The following is a 27843-nucleotide window of genomic DNA, read 5'->3' as shown; positions in this document are numbered from 1 at the left end:
CTACATCAGTGACCTTCTCTATCACTATGTGCCTGCCCGCCCACTAAAGTCCTCTGATTCTGGCAATCTTGTTGTGCCCCACACTAATCTACAATCCATGGGTGACAGCAGGACCTTCAGCTGTATAGCGCCCAGACTCTGGAATGACCTACCGAAATGAATCAGGTCAGCTGACTCCATGAATTCTTTTAAAAAACAACTCAAAACTCATCCAAGCCGCTGAATCTGAACACAGGGTCACTGGGGTCTGCTGGAGCCAATCCCAGCCAACACAGGGCACAAGGCAGGAACCAAACCTGGTCAGGGTGCCAACCAACCACAGGCCTTTTTAAATGCCTATTTTTATAGTTTAAACCGTAAATACAGTATGCTCCCAAAGCACTTTAATTTCATTGCAAACTCAGCTTAATACATTAATACATTACCTAAAACAGAATGTGAAGGTAAACCCGTCTACTGTACACTACTGTACTGCTATGTCCCCCGGGGTGTTAGAATGTAAACTACCGATGTTACCGCTATACGTACTGTAATTCATGCAAGTGCGTTTTCTTTGGTGTGTGCTGTTGTTTTCTTTGTTAAAAGTAGAGTAAATACATAATAATTTCATTTAACTAAAATACAGTAAAATGTATGGGTACTCACAAATGATGAATGATATTGATGATGATGATGAAGTAGCTGTGCAGTACGATGCAGAGGATTTAAAACTCCTCGGGTGGCACCTCTTCTTCAGGCGCTTCAGGAGGAGTCGTATCTTTGGACGGGTCGTCTTCTGGTGGGATTTCGTGCTGGCTTTTCTTTAAAGGTTTCAGGAACATTGTGATGGGAAGTTGCCACATTGTCTCCAGTAGCGAACTGCTGGTACAATTTCTGTGCTTTCTTACGTCCAAGGGGATGTTTTTCTTCCTGCAGTCGGTGATCCACAGTGCCAAGGCAGATACCATCCTGACGATATTTTTATTCCTTACGGTCGTTACCTTTTTGGCACTATCACAGAAACTTACAGATACGGTACTCCAGATCGCTGCTTCATTCTTCTTTATGTAGCGTGCGGTGCTTTCATTAATGCCATAGTGGTGCGCTACTGCACCATAACTTTTTAGTTCCCAGAGCAAATCCAGTAGTTCAACCTTCTCCTGGAGTGTGTGAGGGACAGCCGGCGGTTCAGTCTGGCCGGGACATCCCTCAACTAAGAGAGAGAGCCTTTTTAGGACACAACATCTCCCGGGGTGCTAGATGGCAGCTCCCCTGGACAGAAATGGTTCCCAGGATTCCCGCAGGGCAGCATGGGACATGGAGTCCGGTTCTTCAGCCTTGTTGGATGCTGTGTGTGCCGCCAAGGGGAGCTCACCAAGAACCCGGGGACTATTATGGTGACGCTAACCCGGAAGTACATAGGAGTCACGAGGTCGGAAACCCGCAGTACTTCCGGGACACCTGGAGAATGGCATTCGACCCAGAGACGGAATACTTCTGGGTCAGAGACTTTAAAAGGACCATGGGAAACCCCAGCAGACGGAGCCGGAGTTGGGAGGGAGTGTGACAGAGCTGCTGGGAGGAGTGGAGGATTTGTTATTGTGATTATTGATTTATTGGAGTATTGTGAAGTGGAGGTGCTTGGTGCACATTATTATAAAAATAAATTCAATTATTTGGACTTTTACCTGGTGTCTGACGTGTCGTCTGAGGGTTCAAGGGGACGAGAGCGCCCCCTATATTCCACAAGTGTTTTAAACTTCTTCTGGCGCTTAGGCTCAGTGCCAGAAGCCTGAGAAGGTGCAGGGCGTTTCGGCGACATCTTGTGCATTTAAGAATAACAAAATGGAAAACACGAGGACACTCAGCTGGAGACCCATCACAGGGCAGCAGTCAATCAGCAGCAAGGAGAAACGAATAACGTTTTCGGATTGGCTACTTTCACCATCCCAAACCACGTTTCCCTCAGCGGTTGCTTCCTGTTCTCTCTACAGCACAGAATTGCCACGAAAAAAGCCATAAAACATTGCGAAGGATATTTGCGCTTTCTGCTAACAATTAATAAATAGGTTTTAAGGAAAAATGCACGAATGGCTGAGTCTGCGAATCCTGAACCACGACTTCACGGGGGTCTACTGTACATCCAGGCGGAGATAATGCCCTGAGCATGCTTTTTCTCCCAGGTCCTTCCATTACAAAGGCGTCCTAGTTGAGTAAGGGCACCGGCCGGCCACCACAGTGGGAAGTCCGGTTTTCAGATGGCCTAAGACTACGTCGTGTTCCCTGTTTGTGCGTAGTTGAATAGTATTTTATGTTATTTTCCAGTTATACGAAGTGAGTGTAGGTTTCAGGTAGATGTGCGGTCGAGTACATTGATTTGAAATGCATACATATGTGAGCTGCTATACACTGCCCAAGACGGACATCATTTGAGGTAATGTGATGAGAGTAGATGTCTTTTGAGTTCTTGTAAAACAGACAGGGCAGATTACAGTTGTACTGCAGCATTACTGAAACAAGAGTTTGGCCTCCGGACACTTCATTACCACATAAAGTAGATAGCAGATGATCGAAGTTGTCATCTCGCTCTTCTTTTACTAATCTACTCATCCATCAGCATCTAATATATCAACACTAGCCTGAGGAGTGTCTCACCTCCAGTCAAGGAGCTCTGAATGTTCACGTGGACAGTGACAACAAATGTTCTCGTTTTAGAGCAGGGGTCTCAACCAGTGGCTGCAGGTTTTCATTCTAACCTTTTTCTAAATTAGTGTCCTGTTTTTGCAGCTAATTCATTAACTTCTTTTGAATTCATTTTAATTGACTTGTTCTTGAAGACTCAGACCCCATAATTGTTTCTTTTTCCTTAACACTAGAATTACCAAAGCCTACGAAAAAACTCGTAAATCCGTCCCACCTTAAATCCCTTTGCACCAGCGTTTGTTTGTCAGCTTTTATCCATCCAGATCAGAGAATGTCCAGTTCCATTGCCTCAAAACACCACTCACATCTACAGTTATTCCCAGTTTCAGATAAAAAGTAACAGTGTCATATCCCTGGGGGGGGGCGGTAGTATGTATTGTGATTGTGACTGAAAAACGCTAACTTTTACACGTCCTATAAATGTACACCGGCTGTTACAGACGCAAACCAAATGTATGTGTGTACTGTATAATATTAACAATAAGAGCAGCTCACTACTTTGAGTACTTAGAAAAGCGCTATATAAATGAATTATTAATAATAATAATAATAATAATATTACTGAAAATGGCAAATACAGGAGGCAGACAGGATCTAACCGGGGACTCTTGATGACAAGTCAGCAAATGTTACTGCTACACCACGGAAGCTGTTGTATTGTCCTTGAACCTTTTGTGAAAGTGTTTATTTGATCTTTGGACTTCAGGTTTCACACATTATATAGTTTATGCCAACATTTTGTCATTTACTACTAAAATATGACAAACGTTTTTGTTTTAACAATGTGTTTACACAGATTATTATAGAAACAGAACACACATGAAATGCATGTGTTCCAAATAACGATCTATTATTTCCACTCCAAAACTCCAGCACTTCACTCCCAGATAATCAGTCAAGGCATTAAATGGGAGAAGTTTGTGCACGGGCTGCGGTGGTGGGGGATGGAATAGCAGGCTGCTTGCTGCTTGTCTTAATCAGCACATTTACAGGACAAAAGACGCTGACGGAGAGGTGCGAACAGATTTAAGATGGGCCGGATCTACGAGTTTTTTCGTAGGCTCTGGTAATTCTAGTTAAACGTTAGATACAATTACTTTGTAATTTCGAGAAAACAAGATCTTTTGTTTTATCGAGATCTCGATAAAATTATTCCATTATCTCAAGGAAGCAATTAAAAAAATAACGATATTACACGTCCTCTCTCGGCTTCTGTAGATTTCTGTAAGTAATGTAATGAGAAGTCAAGCGAAATGACACCTTTCATTGGCTAACTAAAAAAGATTGCAATATGCAAGCTTTCAAGGCAACTCAGGCCCCTTCTTCAGGCAAAAAGTAATACAGAAGCTGGAGGTCCCTATGTTTATATAGACACTAGGACAGATACAACATTGGAAAACCTTTAAGCGAGACATCTTAAATGTAAAAAATTAATAGACCTCTTCAGGCTAAGATTCATTCAGTAAGAGAGGAGAACAATGTCTAGTCAAGATCTTTGGATAAGATGACTATATTGAAAAACTCATCAGAAACTTCAGAAGACTTTGTTAGACAATGTGGGTCTGTAGTCGGGTTGTCCCACACCCACATGAGCTTGTTGGACATTTCATTCCAAAATCATGGTCATTAATTTGGAGTTTTCAGCTATAAACAGCCTCTGTTCTTCTGGGAAGGCTTTCCACTAGATGTTGGAGTATGACTGTGGGAATCTGTGCTGATTCAGCCAAAAGGGTATTTGTGAAGTCAGGTACAAGAAGATATGGCCTGCAACCGGAATTCTGGTTAATCCCAAAGGGTTGAGGTCAACACTCACACATGTTCCACCATGTCTTTATGTATCTGGCATTGTGCACAGGGACACGGTCATGCTGGAGCAGAGAACGGCCTTCCATAAACGTTTGCCACAAAGTTGGAAGCACACAATTGTCTAAGGGCATGTCTTTGTATGCTGTAACATTAACAAGATGATCCATTACTGGAAACAAGGGACCTATTCAAGGCCAAGTCACTTCACCTACCTGTGTTCCAATAGGAAAAACAAAAGAAATGCAACCAATTGTATCTCAAATGTTGTAAGTTACCTTGCATAAAGGCAGCAACCAAATAATTAAATGGACATGCAATGAGGAGAGACCAAATTTTACAGTCGTGGCCAAATATTTTGAGGATGACCCAAGTATTGGTTTTCACAAAGTTTGGTGCTTCAGTGTTTTTAGATCTTTTGTCAGATGTTTTTATGGTGTAGAATTAGTAGAATTACAAGCATTTCAGAAGTTTCAAAGGCTTTCATTGACAATGACATTGAGTTTATGCAAAGTGTCAATATCTGCAGTGTTGGCCCTTCTTTCTTTTTCAAAACCTTTGCAATTCGCCCTGGCATGCTGGTAATCAACTTCTGGGCCCAATCCTAACTGATGGCAGCCCATTCTTGCATCATCAATGCTTGGAGTTTATCAGAATTGGTGGGTTTTTGTTTGTCCACCCACCTCTTGAAGATTGACAACAGGTTCTCAATGGGATTAAAGGTCTGGGGAGTTTCCAGGCCATGGACCCAAAATGTCGATGTTTTATTCCCCGAGCCACTTAGTTATCACTTTTGCCTTATTGCCTGGTGCTCCATCATGCTGGCAAAGGCATTGTGGGTCACCAAACTGTTCTTGGATGGTTGGGAAAAGTTGCTCTCGGAGGAGGTTTTGGTCCCATTCTTTATTCATGGCTGTGTTGTTAGGCAAAATCGTGAGTGAGCCCACTGCCTTGGCTGAGAAGCAACCCCACGTGACATGAATGGTCTTCCCTAGACTTTTGGAAATAGCCCAATAGTTGATAGAAATCTACGTTTTGTACCTAATACTTGTATACAAAATTTGGTTGACCTAAGTGAATGCGTTCTCAAGATATTATGTTTACACACACACACACACACACACACACACACACACACACACACGCACACAGATATAATTCCAAAAATGTTTTTTCTTGGACTCAGGGAGGTCTAAAATGATTAATCAAAATCTCGAAATGGAATTTTTCGAGGATTACAATACTTTCCATATACTTTGTATACGAGAAAGTCAGGGAGGTCTAAAACATTGAGATTCATCAAAATCTTGACATCGAATTTTTGGACGATTATAATATTTCCCTATACTTCGTATATGAGAAAGTAAAAAAGAACAACTGGATACTTGAGAGCTCTTCGAATACAGCTGACAGACGGCTGGGGAAAATGGCAGCTTGCAGCGCTCGTTCATCACACTTTTTCCTAGGAAGCTTGAGCTGTAGCTGGTGGAATTCAAATAACTAGATTATAACTTAGCAGGGTAAGGCCGCAGCTCACGGACCTCATCAATAATTTTATTACTCATTAAAAGCCCATTTTGCTCAGCGCTAACTTTAATCCAGAGGGTAAAGCCATAGTTTGGAGGACCCATCAATTAGCTGGATTGTGACTGAGGTTAAACTGGTACTCATCCATTATGTCAGAGCTTAGGTGGGTGAAGCTTTAACGTGTTGAATTCCAAGAGGGTACAACAGCAGTGAAGATTTGCATTGTTACTGTTACTGAAGACACAGGGCTACAGAGCAATACATTAAAAACAAAAACATGAGACTATCTGAAGATTGAGTTGTAAACACTTACTTGATCCCAAAATAAACAGACCGGTGCAAAAATTTTGTGGTGATGAGAAGAAATAGTCCCAGCGAGGATGTCCACTTCCAACATGCAGACGTCAAACAGAATTCAGGTGTAATGTATAATTCAAATATGATTTTGATTACTGAGGACGTGAAATGATATATAAAAAAGATGGTCCCCTCTCTCTGTTGTCCTCCTTTCGTTTTTTAAACTACATGCTCTTCCCAAGAGCCTCTGTTCTGAAGCACCAAAGGTCCACTCTGTCCGGTGCCACAGCTGAGCCTGGGGGAGCCAGACAAATTATTAAAAATAATTGTAATAACTGAGTCACAACCATGCTACTACATTAGGGTGGTCCAAAACAAAATTCGGATGTGAGCGTCAGTAGGCTTTGCGCCTTTGAAACCAAGTTACTATTCTATAACATTTCAGTAATTATTTACTGCTCTGATGCTCATCTTTCTGATTATAAAATAATTCATTACAACAGCAATTGACGAGTAGAAATCAGAATTAATTGCAGAATTACTGTATTTGAGGGTTCCTCTAGACCAGGGGTGTCCAACTCCGGTCCTGGTGGGCCGCATTGGCTGCAGGTTTTCATTCTAACCCTTGTCCTAATCAGAGATCAGTTTTTGCTGCTAATTAACTCCTTTTCCCTTCATTTTAATAGCCCTGTTTTTAAGGATTCAGTCCTCTGAATTGATTTGTTTCTTCATTAAATGGCAGCCAAACAGAAATGAGACGTGAAACGAGCCAACAGATGACCAGCGAAACTGGAACATCAAACTACAGCCAATTTCACTTCAGTTTCTTAATGAGAAGCCAATTCTTGCTGTTAATTAAAGTCGTTATTGAATATCAGGACTTGTCGCTGCTCTCATTCTCCCACAGCAGACTGTTGGTTTTCTGTTTTTTCTAAGACCACCATCAAGATATTTCAGTGACCTGAGCAGACCAACATGACCAAGACCTTAGATTGTTGTTTCGTGTCTCATTATTGTTTGGGTAATCAGAAACAACTAAGTGGTCTGAGTCATGTCAATTAAAACTAAGGCAAAACAAGGTAATCAGCAGCAAAAATGGCTCACTAATTAAGAAGATGGTTAGAATGAAAACCTGCAGCCACTGCGGACTACCAGGACATGGAGTTGGACACCCGTGCTCTCAAGTGCTTCCTTCTCTTGCACGATTTGGCTCAAAAACTAATCAGCACTTCATCAACTCATAACAAGCTGAAGTTTTGTGTTTGTTATTTTTCCTTCCAGCCATTTTAGCTGTAGACCGTCCTCAAGAAACTGTGACACACACACACATCCACCCACGCTAACACACACACACACACACACACACACACATCACTGAGATATTGATGTTTTCAGTATCAGGGAACCCTAAAACTTCAAGATCTGTCGAAAACTGAAGATCGAAATATTTGACAAATCTAAAGCTTTAGCTTCTCTCTCATAGACGATACTTTATGGTAGGGGAGGGCGCAAAATAACAAAAAAAAAAAGATTAAAGCTTTAGAGGTCACATTATTTGGCAGATTTGTGTCATCTGAACAGCACACAAATGTTTCACACTTTAGCACTGTTTTTCATGAAGTTGAAAAATGTTTGTGATGATTTGCAACCAGTCAAACTGTTTCTGTTCCTCGTCATCTGTCAGTATGTCATTGTACTTTTCGATGAGTCTTATTCCTCTTTCAGCTGCATTGTTCACTAATGTTGACAGTTCCCAATTGAAGACTGAATCCCCTGTCCACTGTTCTGGAGGTTTCTTGAGAAACGACTGAGACCTTTCATTGTATTTTTTTCCATGAGGACAGCAATGAATGAGGTTGATCTTTCTGTAATCAGATCCTTCAACTTTTGTTATCTTAAAATGTTGAGGAATGTCTAGTAACGGTGGCTGCTGCTTTTCTTTTTGATCAAGTAGATCCAGCAACATTCTTCCAGCTTAAGGGTGAATCACATACTTGAGGACATCTAGTGGAGATTATGGAGAAGTGCATTTAATACTAAAACTAGGAGGCACCTCTTTACACATAAAGTTGTGGGACTCAGAAACCTCAAAAACCTTGAAGAAGAATCCAGATGAGATATGGGGACAGCTTAGCTATTAGCTATACAAACGGGCTTTCTGGACTGAGTGGTCTCCTCTCGTTTGTCAAATTTCTGATGTTCTGGTATTTCTGCTGATACTCTGTCATCAAAAAGGGCTAAGCCTGGCAAACGTTCAGATGAAAACCGGAGGTGCCTTGAATATGCTGCATATGCATGGCCGGCAACAGCCTGTTTATGGGTAAGTAATCTAATGTCATCGAAATTACCTTGGATGGCAAATGGTGCTTCGTTCAACTGTCAGACATAAACAAGACTAACAAACAAAGTAAAATCGTTCTGAACTGAGCCTCAAAGAAAGGAATATTTTATTATGGACTAGTCATGGCACTTGTTGAAGACACGTAATAGAATCATTTAAAAAATATTTGCTGTCTCTTGCCCTATATGTACCTTCAGTGCTTTTCCTCAGTATTCTCCTGTGTGTGTGAACGTCTCTTCACTGACGCTTCACTTCTTGAGCGTCTTCCCGTAAAGCCTGCTTCTCAGACTCTGTCATTATTTCTGAGGTGCCTTTCTAACTTCCTGTCCTCTTTTGTACTTGCCATCTTTGACACCGACTCTCTCAGCATTCTTCTTATGTCATCATTGCTTCTCGTGTGTCTCACACTCGTACTTCCTCTTTTGTTGCATCACCAAAGCCAAACTAACCAATCACACGAAAGCCAAACTGACCAATCAGATTGTCTCTGAGGGACTGGACACACAGGCCTTAGTGGTTTTTATGTAGTAGATATAAATTCCTGGATTAGTTGCAGTATGTCAAGTCTACGTAGTCGTCTTGCTGTGGAAAGTCCATTAGAGAGTGGCATTCCAAACCCTCAATTCTCTGGGTCAGATTCCAAACTAGATGACGCCATATTCGTTCATTAACTTCTTAGAATAACACACTCTAATTGTTTCGACTGTTATGTGTAACGACTTATGAGTTGTAAAGGTTTTGACACTTTATATAGGCAACACTCGTTACAAAACACTTCTAAAAATTTCTGCGTACGCTGCAATTTTTTAGAAATAAAAAAGAAACGCCTGTTTACTTCTAGAATGTTCTTGAAACTTCTACTTAAAAATACAATGTTCTGGAAGCTTCTGTTTACTACTAGAATGTTATGAGGACCCCACCTAAGAAATAGAATGGTCTCTAACTAATTTTATTTTTTACTAATCACATAGCCAGTTAGGGACCCTGTGCAAGAGTATGGACGTAGTAACAATAAAAATAAAATGTTCAGAATGGAGCAACTTCAAAGGGTTCCATAATCAGGGAGAATTTCCTAGGCAATGAAGTTATCTCTAACAGAAACATAACCGTTGTGGAAAAATAATTCTACAAACATCATTTCTTTGCTTTGGCTTGTGGACCACCCTTCTACTGCATATTTATGGTACATTACATCCCGAGTCAAATATCTTTATTTGTTCATAAGTTACAATATTAAGTAAATCTTGCTTATATTAACATATGTAAATCTTGAAAAAGTACACAAGTTCCATTCATAATATTTAAATTAGCCTGAGCTCAGACTCTACTGCTAGGCTTCGGGCTATCCAGACCCCAAAAATGGGAAATATGCTTTTAAAGTTCAAAGTACTTGTTCGGAATATAAATTGATCATTTTTACTTATCATTAGTTGTTTATAATATAAAGATACAATATTAAGTAAATCTCATTTACATTAACACATGTAAAACTTGAAATCATGTAAAAGAGCACAAGTTCTGTAAATGATATTTAAATTAGCCTGAGCCCAGATTCTACTGACAGGCTTCGGCCTATCCAGACTCCAAAAATGAGAAAAAGGCTTTTAAAATTCAAATTACTTGTTTGTACTCATCTAAAGATACAATATTAAGTAAATCTTGCATACATTTAAAGCAGCCTGAGCCCAGACTCTATTGACAGGCTTTGGCCTATCTAAACTCCAAAAATGCCAGAAAGGCTTTTAAAGTTGAGATTTCTTGTTTGTAATATAAAGTCCAAATATTAATTAAATCTCACTTACATTAATGCATGTAAAATACATGTAAAAATACATGTCCAGACCCCAAAAATGGGAAATAGGCTTATAAAATTCAAATTACTTCATTGTAATATAAAGTTACAATATTAAATCAATCTTGCTTACATTAACATATGTAAAACTTGAAATCATGAAAAAGTATGCAAGTTTTGTTAATGATATTTAAATAAGCCTGAATCCAGACTCTACTGACAGGCTTCGGCCTATCCAGACTCCAAAAATGGGCAATAGGCTTTTAAAGTTCAAAGTACTTCTTTGGAATATAAACTGATTATATTTATTTATCATTAATTGTTCATAATATAAAATTACAATAGTAAGCAAATCTCACCTACCTTAACATGTGTTAAACTTGGAATCATGAAAAAGTACTCAAGTTCCATTAATGATATTAAAATCAGCCTGAGACCAAACTCTACTGAGAGGCTTTGGCCTATCTAAACTCCAAAAATGACAGAAAGGCTTTTAAAGTTGAGATTTCTTGTTTGTAATATAAAGTTCTAATATTAATTAAATTTCACTTACATCAATACATGTAAAACTTGGAAATGAACTAAAAGTACACAAGTTCTGTTAATGATATTTAAATAAGCCTGAGTCCACACTCTACTGACAGGACTAGGCCTGTCCAGACCCCAAAAATGGGAAATAGGCTTTTACAGTTCAAATTACTTGCTCAGAATTTAAATTAATTATTGCTATTTATCATTAATTGTTCCTAATATAAACTTACAATTAAAGTTCAACTTGCTTTTAAAGTTCAAATTACTTTAAATATCCAAAATATTTCAAAATACCTCTAAAGGGAAAGGAAACCCATAAAAACCTTTGGATTGAGAAATAAGTCCACAAAGAATCTATAGAAAAGGAACGAATTAGAAAGATCAAAAGAAGTATAAAAACTGGCAAGAAGAAGACAAAAAGGTTGGCTTTAGAAGGTACCCTACAGTTGTAATCCATGATCCCAGTACAAAATTCAGATAAAAGCAGCAATAATAAAATCAGTAAACAAGAAAATGGATGCTCACCATTGATTGCACACTCCAAATGACAATGAACCACTGAAGGATCCGCTCCTCTGCCTCACAACATATAGGCAGTGGGCGGTCCTTCAGCCGTGATGTAAGAGTGGCCACGCCTCTTGAGGATCCACCCACAAAGCACAATGAAAACAGGAGAACACGTCGTTCATAGATAAAGAATAATAAATCGGATTACATTAAAAAAAAATACGTAAATATTGGAAAAATAGTGCTTTACAACAAATAAATAACATGCAGAAAAGGAAAATAATAAACCAAGGAACACACCCTGGCTGAATTGTGACACATACATTCCTTGTAAGAACTCCAGTCATGCACAAGTCTCACTGTTAGCAAAAGAGCTATGGCGCTGGGGTTTCTAAAGGGCAGTGGGCACTCTGCAGGGTACCTCAGAAGGGCAACAGTCAAAGGACCAGTAAGACAGAGAGAGAACTAATATTTTCCCAAGATGCTAGAGGTCGTTGTGTCTTATAGTTGTGGCCATAATAATGTCTCAGAAGGTGTCATCAAAAAACTCATTTAAAAGTAAGCCAGCCCAATATGGCACTACAAGGTTGTTATCAGAAAATCTGTAAAAAAATGCTAACAATATTAATTATTAAGCAGAAATAATGCAGAAGAATTGTTTCTTAAAAATAAAAGTCTGATCTCATAACATACTCATAGTTTAATACTGACTCACTGAGAGGAACTGAGAGAAAGAATGATGCCGAGGTGGACAGACAAGAAGCTTTAAGACCTCCTGGCTGACATGTGGCAGAGCAGGGCTACTTATTCAGGAAGCTGGCATTTAGTTACCCGGTCAGAAGGGGCATCTTGGGGGAACATGGCAGGAGACTAGAGCTCTTGTGCCCTTTTGTCATGATTTATGATTTATTATTCCTTTTCTGGAGACAATTTTTATACCTTTCCCAGGTTTTTTTTTTTACCCTGTAGAATTTATTCTTGATGTATTTTCAATTTTATACCTCTGATAAAAAGTTTATTTATTATTGTTATTTCAGAACAATGTTTGGTTCTTGGCATAGACATCTCCATATTTTAAAGTTCATTGGGTGACGGCACCCGATGTTGAAAGACCCAAAACACCCGCCAACGGCAGGTAAATAAAGACATATCATTTTCATTAATGCTGGTTTTACGTCTATGCCCCTTGACTTATTCTGTGTGTACAGGGCTGCCATGAGAGTCTCCTCCAACCACAAACAGCACCTCTTACACTACTGGAAATGATCTGTGCTGAAACAAACTCTTTGGACGTGATGTACATGAAGTGATCTTAAAGTCTAAAACAAAGACCCCCAAAGAATTGATAGGAATTTAAAGAAACAGCAGCATCTGCTTATTTCCCCTTAGTGGACATAACAGTTTTACAAACACACTTTGAGCAATGTGCAGAATCAATTAAATATTTTAATTATCACTGTCAGTTATTACACAGCATTTTGAAGCAAAGTAAACTGACTGCATATTGGACAAGTTGATATTTTTATTATTTACAGTACTTAGCTACAGACATATTTAATTGCTTAACAATGTTTTTTTAAAACAGACATTGTGAAATTAAGGACAGCTCTAAGCAGATATTTCAAACTGTACAGAATAATACAATAGACTCTCATGATACGGAGCAATGAGAGAGTTGGACCTTGAGCTTTACTTGCAACCACCTGAGGCACAAAGTCAGTGTTTCGATTATTCCTCTGAAAAATGTGACTCTGATGGAAGTTCTGCATGAAAGCATTGCCTGAGAAAGGTAATGAGTGTATTGTAGAAGTAATATCTGCTCTTTATCAAAGTAATGTCGTGCCCTTCATCAGGGTACATCTGGAAAAAAAAAGAAAGAAAGGGAAAGGTCAGTGAGGAGCACGGCTGAAGATTCTGAAATTGGTAAAAAAAAAAAAATGAAGTTATTTAAAGTTTTATGTGCAAGTCTTTCTTTCTCTGGAGGAAAAAGTGAAAAAGTATAATGATCAGATAGATAGATAGATAGATAGATAGATAGATAGATAGATAGATAGATAGATAGATAGATAGATAGATAGATAGATAGATAGATAGATAGATAGATAGATAGATAGATAGATAGATAGATAAAAAGGTACTATATAATAGATAGATATTCATCTGTTTATCTGTCTATCATAGTATCTACAATTACTAAAATGCTATCTTCTATGTCTTTAGTCTACAGCATTGTATCTATTACATATTGCCTTTCATATCCATCCATCCATCCATCTAAAATGCTATCTACTATATTATGTCTGTAATCTACAGTATCTATTACTACTTGTTTTTTTTTCTTTCTCCAACCTAACTGGAGTTTTTTTCTTTTGTTTTGTTTTTTCTGTCCTCCTGGCCATTTGATCTTACTTTTTCTTGTTACATACTGTATAATATTATTGCCTAATCTTGTTTATGTTTTATATTAATTTCCTTTTATTTCAATTTGTGAAGCACTTTGAGCTACATTGTTTGTTTGTATGTAAATGTGCTATATAAATAAATGTTGTTGTTGTTATTATATAGGGCCTTTTACATCTATCCACCTGTCCATCTATCTATCCATTTACCTATCTAAAATGCTATCTTCTATCTTATCTTTAATCTGCAGTATTTATTATATAGTGCCTTTCACATCTATCTAACCATCTATCTATGTATCTATGATGTAGTGCCTTTCACAACTAAAATGCTATTTTCTACTGTATAATATGTCTTTAATCTACAGTATTTATCTATGATATAGTGCCTTTCACATCTATCCATCTAAAATTCTATCTACTATATATCTTTAATCTACAGTATATATCCATCTATCTATTATATAGTGATTTAATTATATATAATAATCATATATAATATATAACATGAATATAATAGGGCGGCATGGTGGCGCAGTGGGTAGCGCTGCTGCCTCGCAGTTGGGACACCTGGGGACCTGGGTTCGATTCCTGGGTCCTCCCTGCGTGGAGTTTGCATGTTCTCCCCGTGTCTGCGTGGGTTTCCTCCGGGCGCTCCGGTTTCCTCCCACAGTCCAAAGATATGCAGGTTAGGTGGATTGGCGATTCTAAATTGGCCCTAGTGTGTGCTTGGTGTGTGGTTGTGTTTGTGTGTGTCCTGCGGTGGGTTGGCACCCTGCCCAGGATTGGTTCCCTGCCTTGTGCCCTGTGTTGGCTGGGATTGGCTCCAGCAGACCCCCGTGACCCTGTGTTCGGATTCAACGGGTTGGAAAATGGATGGATGGATGGATGAATATAATATATATATTATATTTTATATTACTGTATATATATATATATATATATATATATATATATATATACAGTTACACAAGGTGAGTCAAAATTATGTTAACACTAATGGTATTGCTATGTATATACTTATACATTTTTGTGGACAATTTATGTGCCACATATGGTACATGTGTTTAACATGATGGCAAACCGGTTGAGACATTCCTGTAAATCAAGTATGTTTTGTGAATAAATTGTTTCCACCATTCAAATTTTAATTTTAAAATATGTTTTCTTTACACACACACTAGGGTCAATGCAATCAATTATTTTCTTCTTTATATTTATATAATTAACTTAGACCAGTTTGCAGACATTAACATTAAAGAAACTACTTCTGCTGATAAGTGTCAAAAATGCATGTTAAATTCCCTGTGATTCAATGTTGTATAACAACAAAATGGAAAAACCTCTAAAGAGTGAATACTTTTTTATTATTGATCTATCAATCTATCTGCCTTGTAGAAGAACATTTATAGGTGCATTCTCCAAATACCAACTTGATAAGGGTAAATATTTTTATTATCTATCTATCTATCTATCTATCTATCTATCTATCTATCTATCTATCTATCTATCTATCTATCTATCTATCTATCTATCTATCTATCTATCTATCTATCTATCTATCTATCTATCTATCTATCTATTCATTATCCAACCCGCTATATCCTAACTACAGGACAGGATCACAGGGGTCTGCTGGAGCCAATCCCAGCCAACACAGGGCGCAAGGTAGGAAACAAACCCTGGGCATGGTGCCAGCCCACCGCAGTCTAACTATCTATCTATCTTTCCTTAAATTTCAGTGATACCAATACCACTGTTATACAAACAAGTGACTGCCTTTGTAAAAACAGGTGACAGTCCCTTTAATAATAATAAGATATTAGTCCTCAGGTTCTATATATTGTTGTTGTTTTCTCTTGTCCCCTTTCAATATTCCAATGCTGAACTTTCCTTATTTTTTTTCTTCTAAGTAATGCTGAGCTTTGCTCACATCCTCACATTTCTCTCTGCTGTGAAAGTGGCCTCTTACAGAGGCGCACACAGATGTGAGTAAATGTGAAGTGCCAGCCTGTTTAAGTTGTCTGCACTGATCTGTATTGTCTGTTAATTTTCATTTCTAGACGAATATAAATTAAAGCAATTAAGGAAACAATCTGTTAACAAGAAAATGTGTTCTTAAAATGTAAAGGAAATTAATGAAGAGACGTGCAGAGAGTCCTTGTGCTATTGTCCTGTTTCCCAGGCTCGGTTGTCTAATTGCTTTTAAACACTTTTCTTTACAAGTGACGATTAACAGACAATTAATGAATTAATTCACTGAAACGTCCATCTGTGTGTTCATCACCAAGTGATTAATTTAATAATACACATTGTAAAATAAAAAAAGAGAGTGAAATGGAAACAAATTTCTGTGGTAAAGCAGAACCAAAAATATAACAACACAACACAATCATCCAAAACCAAACAGAGGAGGCATCTCAGTGACAAAGACCACCAAGAGATAAGCCTGAATCCAGAGGCATTGAGAATACGGCGGCTCATCGGCATGCCAGACATACGCCACTCCACAGAATGCAAGGCCAGTGATGACAGAGAAACGTATGTCGAGAAAGGAGGACATTCTCAGGTACTCACCATTTCCACCTGTATGCTAACATTTCTTTTTCATCCTTCCATCATTGAGCATTGTTTATGAAGGTTAGACTAATGGTGTGCTTACTAGGTGGCGGGATTTTTTTATACTACAAACAAAAGAATGTGAGGTCAAAATGGACACATTAAGGTTGTTCTGTGTGAACTACCTTTATATGAGGACCAGAGGTCCGCGTGTTCCCCAGCATGTATATAAAAATGTATGTAATGCGAAGTAAGATCCATCTTAGTTAGTCACATCAGATCCCCCCTTGTTATATTGAGGAGCCTTTTATTGACATTAAACAAAGTCCTGTGCAGTTGCAATGACTTACACTGGTGTCTGAGCTCATGCTAGGGGTCCTTAAGTTTGGTCCTGGAGGACCAAACTGGCTGCAGGTTTTTCTTTCAGCCCAGTTTTTTAATTACAAAACAAGTCCTTGAAGATATTGGGATTCTATGTCCTTCATGCTCCTACATCGGGATAATTCTTGCAATCGTAGATTGTTCTTTTCCAAGAATATCTTTTAAACGATTTGTAGCCAGAAGAGATTACTTCTTCTCGTCTTTCATATCTTTCCAAGTAACACACTTCATGATGAACAAATGATAATGGGAACTTAACAAGCAAAGGGACATTTCCTCAGTGATAGAACCTTAGGGTCATGGGGTGTTTAGAGTATTTAGATAGATAGATAGATAGATAGATAGATAGATAGATAGATAGATAGATAGATAGATAGATAGATAGATAGATAGATAGATAGATAGATAGATAGATAGATAGATAGATAGATAGATAGATAGATAGATAGATAGATAGATAGATAGATAGATATGAAAGGCATTATATAATAGATAGATAGATAGATAGATAGATAGATAGATAGATAGATAGATAGATAGATAGATAGATAGATAGATAGATAGATAGATAGATAGATAGATAGATAGATAGATAGATAGATAGATAGATAGATACTTTATTAATCCCAATGGGAAATTCACATTCTTCAGCAGCAGCATACTGATACAATAAATAATATTAAATTAAAGAATGATAATAATGCGGGTGAAAAACAGACAATAACTTTATATAATGTTAAATGTTAACGTTTACAACCCCAGCCCCACGGGTGGAATTATAGAGTTACATAGTTTGGGGGAGGAACGATCTCATCAATCTGTCAGTGGAGCAGGACGGTGACAGCAGTCTGTCGCTGAAGCTGCTCCTCTGTCTGGAGATGATACTATTAAGTGGATGCAGTGGATTCTCCATAATTGATAGGAGCCTGCTGAGCGCCCTTCGTTCTGCCACAGATGTTAAACTGTCCAGCTCCATGCCAACAATAGAGCCTGCCTTCCTCACCAGTTTGTCCAGGCGTGAGGCGTCTTTCCTCTTAATGCTGCCACCCCAGCACACCAATGCGTAGAAGAGGGCGCTCGCCACAACTGTCTGATAGAACATCTGCAGCATCTTATTGCAGATGTTGAAGGACGCCAGTCTTCTAAGGTAGTATAACCGGCTCTGTCCTTTCTTGCACAGCGCATCAGTATTGGCAGTCCAGTCTAATTTATCATCCAGCTGCACTCCCAGGTATTTATAGGTCTGCACCATCTGCACACAGTCACCTCTGATGATCACGGGGTCCATGAGGGGTCTGGGCCTCCTAAAATCCACCACCAGCTCCTTGGTTTTGCTGGTGTTCAGGTGTAGGTGGTTTGAGTCGCACCATTTAACAAAGTCATTGATTAGGTCCCTATACTCCTCCTCCAGCCCATACCTGATGCAGCCCACGATAGCAGTGTCATCAGCGAACTTTTGCACATGGTAGGACTCCGAGTTGTATAGGAAGTCCGATGTATATAGGCTGAACAGGACCGGAGAAAGTACAGTCCCCTGTGGCGCTCCTGTGTTGCTGACCACAATGTCAGACGTGCAGTTCCCAAGACGCACATACTGAGGTCTGTAAGCATCACATTCCCTCACATAGGCAACCCGGCCAAGAGAGATCAATCCCTGCCCGGTGACCAAGAAGCTTATGTGCCCTGGAGCACTCCAAAGCCTTGTTTTCTAGCCCCCACAATACTTTTGAAGGTTTTCTTCTGTGATGCCAAAGTACTTAAGAGTCTAGTATGAGGATGGGCCCACAAAGCCTCTACAGCCTAATGGCTTACACAGAGCAAGCTAACCATTTCTTCTGCATTCACTCACCAGATCCTCATACTTTGCCCTCTTCTTTTTCGATTGCCTCCTCCATTCTTTCCTCCCAACAGACAATCAGTTCCAGCATGACCACTTGCTTTGTTTTAACAGACATTAGGACAATGTCTGGCCTGAGGGTGGTTACTGTGATGGCATCTGGAAATTTTGGTTTGACCACTCAATCAGTGGTGAGAATCCCACCTGGTTTACTACACTTCACAAACATGATGACCTGCTTTTGTGGGGTAGATCTGTTTACTGCTGTAAAGTCTTGAGTATAAGGCCTCCACAATTGCATTGAGCACCTGGTTGTGTCACCAGTGGTAACACCCTTCTCCCTGGATGTTCTCCAGGGATCCTCTTTTCTGATGTCAAGGACAGGTCGGTGTTTTTGACCATGGCCCAGCAGTAGAGGTTGGTTGGGCTGCTCAGGATATCATAAACTGACTGGACTAGGCATCATATTCGCTGTGATTTGGCTTTCCACAGGTCTGCCCATGAGATCTTCTGATCCAATAACTGTGTTCCTCTCTAGTCCACATGCCCTGCTGTTGTGTCCCCAAAATTCTGCTGGTATGTATCTCTTCTACTTGTATAGCTTGTATCTCTTCCTTGACCTGGTGATCAAAGGCTTTGTCATAGCAGAGTAAAAGTCTGTTCTTTTTACTTTCTCATATATGAAGTATAGGGAAAGTATTGGAATCCTCCAAAAATTCAATTTCGAGATTTTGATGAATCTTGACGTTTTAGACCTCACCGACTTTCTTGTATACGAAGTATAGGGAAAGTATTGGAATCCTCCAAACATTCTGTTTCAAATTTTGACAAATCTTGACGTTTTAGACCTCACCGACTTTCTTGTATACGAAGTATAGGGAAAGTATTGGAATCCTCCAAAAATTCTGTTTCAAATTTTGACAAATCTCGACGTTTTAGACCTCCCTGACTTTCTCATATATGAAGTATAGGGAAAGTATTGGAATCCTCCAAAAATTCAATTTCGAGATTTTGATGAATCTCGACGTTTTAGACCTCACCGACTTTCTTGTATACGAAGTATAGGGAAAGTATTGGAATCCTCCAAAAATTCTGTTTCAAATTTTGACAAATCTCGACGTTTTAGACCTCCCTGACTTTCTCGTATATGAAGTATAGAGAAAGTATTGGAATCCTCCAAAAATTAAATTTCGAGATTTTGATGAATCTCAACGTTTTAGACCTCACCGACTTTCTTGTATACAAAGTATAGGGAAAGTATTGGAATCCTCCAAAAATTCTGTTTCAAATTTTGACAAATCTCGACGTTTTAGACCTCCCTGACTTTCTCGTATATGAAGTATAGAGAAAGTATTGGAATCCTCCAAAAATTCCATTTTGAGATTTTGATGAATCTCGACGTTTTAGACCTCACCGACTTTCTTGTATACGAAGTATAGAGAAAGTATTGGAATCCTCCAAAAATTCCATTTTGAGACTTTGATGAATCTCAACGTTTTAGACCTCACCGATTTTCTTGTATATGAAGTATAGAGAAAGTATTGGAATCCTACAAAGATCCCATTTCGAGATTTTGATTAATCTTGACGTTTTAGACCTCCCTGACATTCTTATATACGAAGTATAGGGAAAGTATTAGAATCCTCCAAATATCCCATTTTGAAATTTTGATGAATCTCGACGTTTTAGATCTCCTAGACTTTCTCGTATACGAAGTATAGGGAAAGTATTAGAATATTCCAAAAATTCCATATCTCTTTTATGTACATAATATAAAAATATTATCATTCTCTTGCGTTTTACTCCTCAAATATCCATCCCCATATACCTAAGTATATGAGAAAATCGAGGGGAGATCACTCCCGATTTTTTAATTCTATGGCTTTCATTTTTTTTCAGGCCATTCTTACATCATAGATGTTTCTTTTCTGAGAATATCATCCAAGTGATTTGTAGCTGGAGGAGATCAGTTATTCTCTGTCCTTCATGTTTTTTTCTTCTATTTCTTTCCATATAACAGAATGATGAACACACACAAGTACAAATGGGAGGGAGTTAGTTGGTGAGCTCATTTTTTTATCATTTATATCTCAATTGTGAATTGTCAGCGCAATCAAAAAAGTGAATAAAGATGCATAAGACTAAAAAATTATGAGATGTGAATCTTTAGATAACCAAAATTAAGCACAAAATGTTGATTGAACAATACCTGAATCCATGACAATACTTTTTTTTTGATAGAGGAAATTGTCCTGTCGCATGTCTTTTAGGGGGTTCAGAGTACAGGGTCAGCCATTGCACTCCACCTCTGGATCAATTTTCAGGTTAAATGGCCTTTCTCTTCTAATTAGCCAATTGGGTTGTAACAAAAACCTGCAGTCACTGCAGGACCAAAACTGAAGATCCTTGGATTCCACCCTGTACAAAATGATGAGGACATCAGAAGTGACCCTCAAAGTGCTTATGATAGATAGATAGATAGATAGATAGATAGATAGATAGATAGATAGATAGATAGATAGATAGATAGATAGATAGATAGATAGATAGATAGATAGATAGATAGATAGATAGATAGATAGATACTTTATTAATCCCAGGGGGAAATTCACATGGATGGAGTTAGGAGAATGGAAGGCAATGTTATAACTGCCAGGTGGAAGAAAGGCCAGAGTTGATCGTGGAAGGAAATAGTTTTTTTTTTTTTTATGTGGGCAAGTGGACCTGCCATTTTATTATTTGGTAAGGGTCTCCTTATAGCCATAGACATATAGAACAAAGTAGGACTTCAAATCTCAACTTGATGTCATTCGGGGGGTATCCGGATGAATAGGACTAGTTAGCTTGAATGGCCTTGCTCTAATATTCAGATATTCGTCATTTGTGTACCTGATCAGGCCCTGAGAGTTTATGATCTTGTATCGTCTTGCTCTTTCTATAATTACCTAACTCTGTGCACCATTTAATTAATAAATGACTTTTCTGTCTTATATCTGAGCGTCCTTGGAGTTCACAGATGTCTCTAAAGCAACCCCTAGAGGACCCGATCCATTTGTTATATGGATATAATAAAGCTGAGTGTGTTAAATCTTTTGTATCCAGAACAAATGACATTAGGCTATCTATGACATTATTACTTAATAATGGCTGTCTTTGTCAAAAGAGCTTTATTCAGGCAGTTAGAAAGGCTCAAAAGCGATTAAAATCAGTGTCACAGGTCGTGCCTCACAATTCATATTACACATAAACAGAGATGTTCTTAATTGGAAAAGGCCGTGGCATATGAGGAGGGTTTTTGCTGGCATACATAATTTAGTTTTTACAAGGCTGAGTTCAATTTAAGTTACCACTCTTTCACCTATTGATCTTTGTCATCCTGGAAACTCATTTAAAGAGCAAAGCAGAGCAGGTGTTCTAAGCTGGCAATGACCTTGACGAATTTAATTGTCACATCGGTACAAGACGTGCTGCTGAGCGGTCCTCTCTCCCTCACATTGTCTCTCGCTGCCTGTCTCACACTTGGTGCACTGAATAAACGAGCACGGCAAAAAAAATGGGCCTATATCCTTTATACAGAAAGTTTCAATTAATATGAAGCAGATTACCACATTTATTTTACATATTGTACACTTACAGTGCATCCAGAAAGTATTCACAGCGCATCACTTTTTCCACATTTTGTTATGTTACAGCCTTATTCCAAAATGGATTAAATTCATTTTTTTCCTCAGAATTCTGCACACAACACCCCATAATGACAACGTGGGTGGGACATGATGTTTCGGTCCATCCAATGCCACCAGGTTGCACCTCAGACTATCCAGGAGCTCAGTGATGCCCTGATCCAGATCTGGGAGGAGATCCCCGATGACACCATCCATCATCTCATTAGGACGTTGTCAGGTTATGTGGTTGGGGCCCATACAAACTACTGAGTACTAACTAACTACTACTACTAACTATTACTACTAACTGAGTGAGTACATATTACATACATACTACTGAGTACGATTTGGAGTTGCTGCAATGAAATTTCGGCAAAATGGACTTGCCTGCCACATCATTTTTTCCACTTTGATTTTCGGGGTGTCTTTGAATTCAGCCCTCTGTAAGTTGATCATTTTCATTTCCAACAAACGATGGGGTGTCCTTTTGTTCCTAACACATTACCCAGTCCATATCAGTAGAGATAGCCAGCAGGATTTTTTTTCACTGATGTCTTTTAAAAGTGTTCATTTAATTTTTTTGAGCAGTTTATATATATATATATATATATATATATATATATATATATATATATATATATATGTATATATACTGTATATATATATATATATATATATAGATAGATAGATAGATAGATAGATAGATAGATAGATAGATAGATAGATAGATAGATAGATAGATAGATAGATATTAAGTTTAGTATAGATAGATAGATAGATAGATAGATAGATAGATAGATAGATAGATAGATAGATAGATAGATAGATAGATAGATAGATAGATATTAAGTTTAATATAGTAGGCAGGATAGATAGATAGATAGATAGATAGATAGATAGATAGATAGATAGATAGATAGATAGATAGATAGATAGATAGATAGATATTAAGTTTAGTATAAATAGATAGATAGATAGATAGATAGATAGATAGATAGATAGATAGATAGATAGATAGATAGATAGATAGATAGATATTAAGTTTAGTATAGATAGATAGATAGATAGATAGATAGATAGATAGATAGATAGATAGATAGATAGATAGATAGATAGATAGATAGATAGATAGATAGATATTAAGTTTAGTATAGTAGGCAGGATAGATAGATAGATAGATAGATAGATAGATAGATAGATAGATAGATAGATAGATAGATAGATAGATAGATAGATAGATAGATAGATAGATAGATATTTATAATACACACTGTGTACATATATATACGTAGTGGCACCAACAACCATGCCACGTCCAAAGTCATTTTAGTGCCCTTTCTTCCCCATTCTGTTGCTCAGTCGAATTCATAATGTCTACAGGCCGAAATGCATTGAGTTGCTGCCATGTGATTGGCTGATTAGATATTCGCGCTAACAAGCAGTTGAACAGGTGTACCTAATAAAGTGGCCAGTGAGTGTACATATTGATTTCCATTTGCACGTTTAATTATATGCAGGATAAAAATATCCATCCACATCATAAGATTCTCTGCATCTGTCTACAGACCTCCACATCTGCACACGCAGGCATTCACGTCTGCCCTTCATCACTATTGGCTTCAAATGATGCTATTACTGAGTGGCTGCACATTCTCAGCTCACTGCTGCTCGGCCCTTGCCCTTCATGCCGACTCCATCTCCAGATTTCAAAAAAAGTTGTGCAGACTGTAGTTAACCCTGAGGCCTAACACCTCTCTTGTGGACTGCCGGCTTATTGGCTTTTGTACTTTAACTAACCATAGCTTTTATTGTATATCTTTTCCCTATTTCTTTTTTAACTCTTCGTTTCCAAATGTAAGACCTTCTCAGCACCTGCATTGTTTCTATGCATTGTACTTTCATTCCTGTCACTCTTTTCTCCACTTATTCATGGTCTCTCCTCATCACATGTCCATTTAATTATTTGACTATTGCCTTTATCCAAGGTGACTGACAACATTTGAGATACAACTAGTTACATTTCTTCTGTTTTTCAAATTCGAGCACTGGAGGTTATGTTATGTTGCGTTTATAGATAATTGACATTTCTTGAGTTTTTGTACTGGTATTTTCCATCATGCACTTTGTCGCAGGCGGCTAGGGGCCAGACCCAGCCCAGATGCCTGGAAGGATTGGGGGGCAATTTGTACGTCTCCATGAGGGGACCATGGGGACTGAGCCAGGAGGCTCAAACCTATAGGGGCCCATGGCCACTCCCAGGGGGTGCCCCGAGCGTCGTGGAGCCTGGGAAAACTGCATTTCCATCACACTTGGTAAGGTGGAGGAAGGACCTTCCAGTGACGCCCGGAGTGCTTCTGGGTGCAAGGGCAGCACTTCCGCCACACCAGGAAGTACTGCCAGAAGGACGTCATCAAGCACCTAGAGCACATCCGGGTGGAAATAAAAGGAGCCGCCTTCCTAAAATCAGGGAGCTAGAGTTGGGAACAGGAGCAGGACGAAGCTCCCAGGAGCAGAGGAAAGGCGGTCTAAGGACATTGCGGAGAAGGCCCGTGTTAGGGGTGTTTGGTGCGGGAGCACTGTGCGTTGTGTGGACTTTATTACTTAAAATAAACGTGTGTTTTATAAAGTGCTGGTGTCAGTCTGATGGTGTTCGGACCCATTCTCACAACTTGTAAACAGTATAAAAATGTAGTAAATTTAATAAAACAATACTAAATTAACTATAATTTTGTAACACTTCCTATACTTTAGCCAAAATCAATAGAAAATTCCAGAACAGTATTATGAGCTTAATCTGAACATCCAATTCCTAGTTGACCCTCAGAATGACATTGTGCAATGAACGGGTCGTTATTGATTTGTGGCAGAGAAGGAATGAGCTAAGATCATTTTCAGGCAATTACAATAAGGAGTGTGCACTATATGGCCAAAATGTTGTGGACCCCTAACCATCACACCTATGTGAGCTTGTTGGACATTTCATGCCAAATCCATGGGTATTAATTTGGAGATGTCAGTCTCTTGGCAGTTATAACTGCCTCCACTCTTGTTAACACACAATTTGTGGGAATTTGTGGCCATTCAGCCAAAAGAGGATTTGTGGAGTAGGGTGCGGGCGGCACGGTGGCGCAGTGGGTAGCGCTGCTGCCTCGCAGTTGGGAGATCTGGGGACCTGGGTTCGCTTCCCGGGTCCTCCCTGCGTGGAGTTTGCATGTTCTCCCCGTGTCTGCGTGGGTTTCCTCTGGGCTCTCCGGTTTCCTCCCACAGTCCAAAGACATGCAGGTTAGGTGGATTGGCGATTCTAAATTGGCCCTAGTGTGTGCTTGGTGTGTGGGTGTGTTTGTGTGTGTCCTGCGGTGGGTTGGCACCATGCCCAGGATTGTTTCCTGCCTTGTGCCCTGTGTTGGCTGGGATTGGCTCCAGCAGACCCCCGTGACCCTGTGTTCGGATTCAGAGGGTTGGAAAATGGATGGATGGATGGAATAGGGTGCTGGTGTTAGATGAGAAGACCTGGAAGGCAGGAACCAATCCTGGGTAGATGTCAGTCCAAGTGAAGCGCTTACTCACACAAACATACAGGCAGGGCTGACGCCACCATTAAGGCCAATTAGGTGTTCGTCTCAGACAGGGGTGCCCAACTCCAGTCCTGGAGGGCCGTGGTAGCTGCAGGTTTTCATTCTCTCCCTTTTTCTTAATGAGTGACCTGTTTTTGCTGCTAATTAACTTCTTTTGAATTAATTTTATTTAACTTGCAATTGAAGACTCAATTGTTTCTTTTTCCTTAATTAGCAGCCAAACTATAATGAGATACAAAATGAGCCGAAACAACTGGTGTCCATCATGCAATATCTGAAAATAAAGAAAGTTGAAGGTCTTAGGAATGCTGATCTGCTCTTAGAAAAGAGAAAATCCACAATTTTAGAAATGTCTGCTAATGCACAATGAGAGCAGCAACAAGCCAAGGAATTAAAGAGCGAGTTTAATTAATGACAAGACTCAGAGGCTAATTAAGCAACTGGTTGGAGTTTGAGGCCCTGAATGAGTTGGTCTTCTGTTGGCTCCCTCACTTCACATTTCACTTCTGTTTGGATGCCATTTAAGGAAAGAAATGAAGAAATTCAGAGGAATGATGAAGAAATTCTGGGAAACATTTCTTAAAAACCAAGTCAATTCAAATTAATTGAAAAGAAGTTAATTAGCAGCAAAAACAGATCACTAATTAAGAAAAGGGTTAGAATGAAAACCTGCAGCCACGGCAGTCCTCCAGGACTGGAGTTGGGCACCCATGGTCTAGGGCATAGATCATTAAGATGCTTTGCAGTAAGGAGATTGTGGGTTCGCTTCCCAGGTCCTTCCTGTGTGGAGAATGCTTTGAGTAGTGAGAAAAGTACTATATAAATGTAAAGAATTATTAAGCTGGGGAAAAGCCCACCTGCAAAGGTTAACTACCGAATAGTGGGTTGGCGCACTAATAAGCTTAGCCTAGGGCGCAAAATAATCTACCACTGGCACCGCTTATAGGGCCATTTAATGTAATGTAATGGAGAATTCCTAAAACCCACTTAAGCTACACCTGAATATCACACCTATAAGAGTTTGCTGGAGATCCCATTTCAAAGCCATGGGCATTCATATGGGGCTGGTTCCCCATCTTTAATAGTGTCTACACTTCTGGGAAGGCTTTCCACAAGATTTTGTAGTGTGTCTGTAGGAATTTGTGCATTCCAAATCATCACAAAGATGTGCAGTAAGGTTGAGGTGAGGCTTCCTTGCAGGCCATTTGAGTTCCTCACAAGTTTTTGTGGGACCTGGCTTTCTGCACAGCTAATTGCTGTTCCCTTATTTTAATTCATTATTTATTTTGTCTTTTTTCTCTTTCTTCATCATGTGAAGCACTTTGAGCTCCATCATTTGTATGAAAATGTGCTATAGAAATAAACAAGGGGGCTTCGCTCGCCTACCCCCGGCGTTGGGTATCCTGAAATATATTAGTCGACCCAAGCAGCACATTATTCCTAACTTCACTCCGCAGTAGTGCCACTCACAATATGGCGGTGACGCCTGTGCCTTCACTCCGCAGTAGTGCCACTCACAATATGGCGGTGACGTCTGTGCCTTCACGCTGCAGTAGTGCCACTCACAATATGGCGCTGACGCCTGTGCCTTCACTCCGCAGTAGTGCCACTCACAATATGGCGGTGACGTCTGTGCCTTCACTCTGCAGTAGTGCCACTCACAATATGGCGCTGACGCCTGTGCCTTCACTCCGCAGTAGTGCCACTCACAATATGGTGCTGACGCCTGCGCCTTCCATACTGTATGGACCCGTGGGGCCTCCGTAGCCTCTTCTGTTTGAATCTGGGCTGCAGCGCAGAGTCCTCTTTTTTGTGTGGCTGTCGGTAGTCATGAGCCATGGGCGCGTTGTTGCTTCATTTCTCATTCACTTCAGTTGAGCTCTTTCGTTTTTGGGCCGTGACTCCTTCGTGCGCGGTGGATACAACTTCGCGTGTGGTTGATGAGAT

At 39.3% G+C, this 27843-nt stretch overlaps 2 protein-coding genes across 2 annotated transcripts in view; both read right to left on the bottom strand.

Annotated features, from left to right (window-relative positions):
• Nucleotides 1-27843, bottom strand: part of ccdc93 (coiled-coil domain containing 93) — an 876647-nt gene that overhangs the window by 102931 nt on the left and 745873 nt on the right. The gene's annotated exons all lie outside the window — the stretch shown is intronic.
• LOC114656664 (inactive dipeptidyl peptidase 10-like) overlaps nucleotides 12956-27843 on the bottom strand; it is a 284823-nt gene continuing 269935 nt past the window's right edge. Inside the window, exon 24 of the mRNA XM_051930750.1 lies at nucleotides 12956-13340. Within this exon, the coding sequence (XP_051786710.1) occupies nucleotides 13209-13340 (132 nt within the window). The 3' untranslated portion in view covers nucleotides 12956-13208. The remainder of the gene's footprint in view (nucleotides 13341-27843) is intronic.

The sequence above is a fragment of the Erpetoichthys calabaricus genome, chromosome 8, assembly GCF_900747795.2.
Source record: "Erpetoichthys calabaricus chromosome 8, fErpCal1.3, whole genome shotgun sequence".
In the NCBI taxonomy this organism is placed as follows: Eukaryota; Metazoa; Chordata; class Cladistia; order Polypteriformes; family Polypteridae; genus Erpetoichthys; species Erpetoichthys calabaricus.
Note: the sequence above shows the minus strand (reverse complement) of the source record. Positions and strands in the feature narration are given on the sequence as shown.